Source organism: Aquarana catesbeiana, linkage group LG02 (genome assembly GCF_042186555.1).
Source record: "Aquarana catesbeiana isolate 2022-GZ linkage group LG02, ASM4218655v1, whole genome shotgun sequence".
In the NCBI taxonomy this organism is placed as follows: Eukaryota; Metazoa; Chordata; class Amphibia; order Anura; family Ranidae; genus Aquarana; species Aquarana catesbeiana.
In genome coordinates this window covers 468,223,265-468,228,648 of record NC_133325.1, presented here as the reverse complement: position 1 = coordinate 468,228,648, position 5,384 = coordinate 468,223,265, and the positions used below count along the sequence as shown (strand labels likewise).

Here is a 5,384-nt window from a genome sequence, read left to right as displayed (position 1 = left end):
TTGTATTTAGTGTGTCACTTGCCACATCACCTGCCAAAAGTTGTGGATTGTCCACCTGCCACATCACCTTGCCACGTGACCTGGCCCGATCACCTGACATGTGACCTGGCCACCTCACCTGCCACGTCACCTGGCCACGTCTCCTGCCACGTCACGTGGCCACGTCACCAGCCACATCAACTGGCCACGTCACCTGGCCACGTCACGTGGCCACTTCTCCTGCCACGTCTCCTGCCACGTCACCTGGCCACGTCACCTGGCCACTTCTCCTGCCACGTCACCTGGCCACGTCTCCACGTCACCTGGCCACGTCTCCTGCCACATCACGTGGCCACGTCACCAGCCACCTAATCACAAGGTGGAGATCCCTTAGAGACCGCTATAGGCGGGAACTAAAAGAGGAAGCAAAAGACAGTCGGAGCGGAGCAGGATCGTCCAGTAAAAAGAAAAGCCCCTTCTTTGAGATGCTGGACTTCTTAAGATGTGTGATGGACTTAAGAAGGTAAGTAAATACATTCTTTCTCCCCTATATTAAATTATTTGGCCTAGTCGAAATAATCATATATTCCAAAGAGGAAGAAAACCATGAAAAAAAAAAAAACTGCAGGCATAATGAGCTAGTATGCATAGCATACTAGCTCATTATGAATTTCTTGCCCGAGATCGAAGCCCGCGTATTTGCCCTCGTTCCCCTCCACGTCGCCGCCATCACTCCTGGAGTGACTTCCAGGTATCACGGCTCTGGTGCTGTGACTGGCCATAGCCGCGTTTACATCATGCGTGCGGGAGCCACCAGTCACGGCACGATTGCTTTCAGAAATGGCACGCCTAGTCAGGCGCCGTTGTCTACGTGTTTTCAGCAAAAATCTCCTAATAACTGTGTACGTTTAGGAGATATTTCTTGCACCTACCTGTAGGTAAAAGTGGTCTGTAAGGTTTACAACCTATTTAACAGTAATGACACACATGGATCTATGAATTGTAATAACTATACTGTACTGAGCTGTAATCCATCTATGTACAAATATTTTACAGTACCACCAGCAACATTTCAGAAACTGAAGAGGAGGGGGATGCAGTGGATACCCAGCCTGCGCAAGAGGAAGACGTGGGAGTTACCGAGCAAGGTCCCGAAGAAAACCCGTCCTCCCAATCTACAGCAACAGCCACGCTTGATAGACAACGTGTGCCTGTAAGTATCCTATATAAAATGCCCCTTTTTTAAATGCTGACAAAATAAAATGTGCTAATAAAAATTTTCCACCCCTCAGATTCGTTCTGTTGGAGCTACCACACCGAGGGCCAGGAAACGTCACGGACATCCCAAACGTGACATGGATGCAGCCATGTTAGGTTTTATGGAGGAGATGAGGGCAACAAGAAGGGCTGATACCACCGACCCATTTTCAGACCCCAATAACCAGGATGCAAGTTTTGCTCGGAATTTGTACCACCGTTTAGTAAGAGTTCCAAATGAGCGTAAAATGGATGTGCAAATGTCCATCTTTAATTTTACAGGTGTGTGCATAAGGGCTGCAATGTCTGGAGAACCCATGCCACCAGTCATTACCCATCACCAACGTCCATACCATGGTGAGCAAGCTCCACAACATTCATTTCATCCATATCATCCAGGCATTAACCCCCATCACCAACGTGCACCAGCCCACACTGGCCAAAATGTTGTACCCCCACCGCAAGTGGCACCCACCTATGAGTCCTCCAGTTCACAGGGTACTTCATACAGCCATTCCTCCCAGTCATCCACTCCCTATTCCACTTCCCACAGTCCTTATTATCAGGACCTTTAAAAAATCCCCATTTTAAGTTGCCCCGTTGTAGTTGGCCACCATGTTTGTAATGAAACACTGAATGTTATGTTTGTGTTTATATTTGTACAAAAATTATGTCTGTACATTTTCAATAATTTTTGAGATATTTTGTGTGGTTATTTTCTATTATTAATAAAAATAATTGACTGCATGTAAAATGTAATTTTATTATTGTTCTCTACATAAACCAAAAACAACTGATACAAATGAATGTGATGGTCCTAGGGTGAGTGATGATCGATGTTGGCACTAGGAGACTGAAAACAACAAGCTTTATAAACATACACTGATAGAGGTCACAAGACTGCTATACTGCTAACGTGAAAATGTATATTTCGTCAAACTATTGAATTTACATTTTCTATGGGAAAACAAATACAATGCAGAGTACAAAAAGAGGGTCAAACATGGTACTATCAAATTATACCTTATAAAGTGCCTGGTGAATGTTTTTACACATGTTGATACTGCCACGGAACCTCTCCCTCTGGAGACATGAAATAGTTTGCAAACGTATCACGCATGGTAACGACTGAATTGTTGGGTCGCAGTCCAGCAAACCGTACAGAAGGTAAATCGATCTCGTCCTCTTCCTCAACAGTAATTCCTTCTTTCTCACGTATAATGTTATGGAGGACACAACATGCTTGTATAGCTAGTTGGGCATTCTCCAGGCTCAGTTGAATTGTTGTATGGAATATGCGCCACTTGCTTGCCAAAATGCCAAAGGTGCATTCAATAAGGCGCCTTGCACGACTCAACCGATAGTTAAAAATTTTTTTGGGGGGGAGTTAGATTGTGCCTGGCATAAGGCCTTAGGAGATGCCTAGAAAGTGCAAATGCCTCATCAGCTACAAGCACATGTGGCATATCTGGCCCTACAGTTCCTGGAAGAGGTTTGTCTGATGGCAAATGAAAGTGGCCCTCAAGTAGTCTTCTCCCCATTGATGATGCTGTAAACACTCTTGAGTCTGCAGTACGTCCATACGCCCCAATATCTACAGCTACAAACTTATAATTACTGTCACAGATTGCCATAAGCACAAGGGAGAAGTATTTCTTATAGTTAAAATATTGTGAGCCAGATCCAGGTGGCATCTGAATTCGGATGTGTTTCCCATCCAGGGCTCCAACACAATTAGGGAATTGGGTCTTCTTCCAAAACCCATTTGCTATTTCCTGCCACGTGGATGTATCTGGAACAGGCATTGCAGTACACCGAAGCTCCTCCCATATTGCTTGACAGGTGTTGTGCACAATTCCAGAAATTGTAGAGGTTCCCACCAAAAAGTAGTGGTTTAGGGACGTATAGGATAGTCCAGATGCCAGAAACCTAGGAAGAGTAGAACAAATGATGAAAGGAATCCTACATTATGCTGGACATAATCAAGCAGAAAGGCTGGTTGGCTTACCTCAGGGTAAGTAGAAGTCGCTCCTCTGGTGGCACACAACATCTCATATCCGTGTTCATCCTTTCCAAACGGGGATGCAACTTTTCTAATAAAAAATCAAACGTTGGTACAGACATTCGCGTAAAATTAAAAATTTTTGTGGGAAACATCGCATGTCTGCATACTGCAGAGCAAAAAACCCTTCAGTGGGCCTCTTGAGCAGCATGGGATGTGTCCAGTACCTGCGTCTTGCAGAAATCTTCCTGGTCATGCTTTTTTTTCTCCTCCAATAAGATAGCATGACAAATAATGTCACATGCTCCAAAAATCTGACAAAATCCATTGCTGTAAATAAGCACGTACACTACAGCAAGGAATCAGGAAACACAAAGCAAGCTGAAACCACAAAGCAGCATGGGAAGCACAATGCACGCTGGGGAATACAAAGAATCATGGGAAAATTCCCATAATTCATGAAAAAATGATAAAAGACAGTTCTGAACAAAAAAAAAAAAACGGACATAAACGGATGGAAAACGGACATAAACGGATGAAAAACGGACATAAACAGGTATAAAGCGGATGCAAAAAGGATGATAACGGAAGGAAAACGGATGACAACGGATGAAAAACGGATGACAATGGATGGAAAACGGATAACAACGGATGAAAAACGGATGACAACGGACAACGGAAGGAAAACGGATGGAAAACGGATGACAACGGAAGGAAAACGGAAGTGAAAATGGATGAAAACTGATGTTTACTGACAACAAAATACGTGACTGAACTGAACTAATGAACGGTCCGCACGTGTGAAAGGGGCCTAAATGTGTTGTCACTTTTTAAATGAAGTGGCTGTAAATATCCGGCAGATGACAAGTGCATTTAACTTTATAAGTTTAAGGAATCAAATTTTTTGGTAAGCAAATGGTATGTGCATTGTCTTGGTGATGGTACATTGAAGTCAGTGCAAACAGCTTGCAGTGGATCTGCAGAAGTTTATCACAAAACAATTGGAATGTGTGTGTGTGTGTGTGTGTGTGTGTATGTATGTTGTATGTATGTTTTTTATATATATATATATATATATATATATATATATATATATATATATATATATATACAGTTGTGCTCATAATTTTACATTTTACATTTCTTGGCCATTTTTCAGAGAATATGAATGATAACACAAAAACTTTTCTTTCACTGTGTTTGGCTGAAGCCATTTGTTATCAATAAACTGTGTTTACTCCTTTTAAATCATAACAGAAACTACCCAAATGACCCTGATCAAAAGTTTACATACCCCAGTTCTTAATACCATGTATTGCCCCCTTTAACATCAATGACAGCTTGAAGTCTTTTATGGTGTTTGTGGATGAGGCTCTTTATCTTCTCAGATGGTAAAGCTGCCCATTCCTCTTGGCAAAAAGACTCCAGTTCCTGTAAATTCTTGGGCTGTCTTGCATGAACTGCATGTTTGAAATCTCCCCAGAGGTCAGGAGACTGAGATGGCCACTCCAGAACCTTCACTTTATTCTGCTGTAGCCAATGACAGTTCGACTTGGCCTTGTGTTTTGGATCATTGTCATGTTTGAATGTCCAAGTACGTCCCATGCACAGCTTCCTGGCTGATGAATGCAAATGTTCCTTCAGTATTTTTTGATAACATACTGCATTCATCTTGCCATCAATTTTGACCAAATTTCCTGTGCCTTTGTAGCTCATACATCCCCAAAACATCAGCGATCCACCTCCGTGTTTCACAGTAGGAATGGTGTACTTTTCATCATAGGCCTTGTTGACTCCTCTCCAAATGTAGCGTTTATGGTCGTGGCCAAAAACCTCAATTTTGGTCTCATGACTCCAAATGACTTTGTGCCAGAAGGTTTGAGGCTTGTCTCTGTGCTGTTTGGCATATTGTAAGCGGTATACTTTGTGGCATTTGCATAGCAATGGCTTTCTTCTGGCAACTTGAGCATGCAGCCCATCTTTCTTCAAGTGCTTCCTTATTGTGCATCTTGAAACAGCATTCGGGCCTCCGACCAGGTACGTGGCAACTTTACCGGTATTAGCAATTACATTTGATACATTTAATACTGATTTATTTTAAAGCTAAGCTTTAAAATAAATTTCGAGCATACCACGCTCTTCATCA

The 5,384-nt window shown here is 42.6% G+C and overlaps 1 protein-coding gene across 1 annotated transcript; it reads left to right on the top strand.

Annotated features, from left to right (window-relative positions):
• The first annotated feature begins 293 nt into the window (after positions 1–293).
• LOC141129977 (uncharacterized) lies at positions 294–1,861 on the top strand. The gene is made up of 3 exons (XM_073617982.1): positions 294–502; positions 1,036–1,192; positions 1,272–1,861. Exons 1-3 carry the CDS (start codon positions 465–467, stop codon positions 1,809–1,811), a joined length of 735 nt encoding a protein of 244 aa, XP_073474083.1. The 5' UTR covers positions 294–464; the 3' UTR covers positions 1,812–1,861.
• The last annotated feature ends 3,523 nt before the right edge of the window (positions 1,862–5,384 follow it).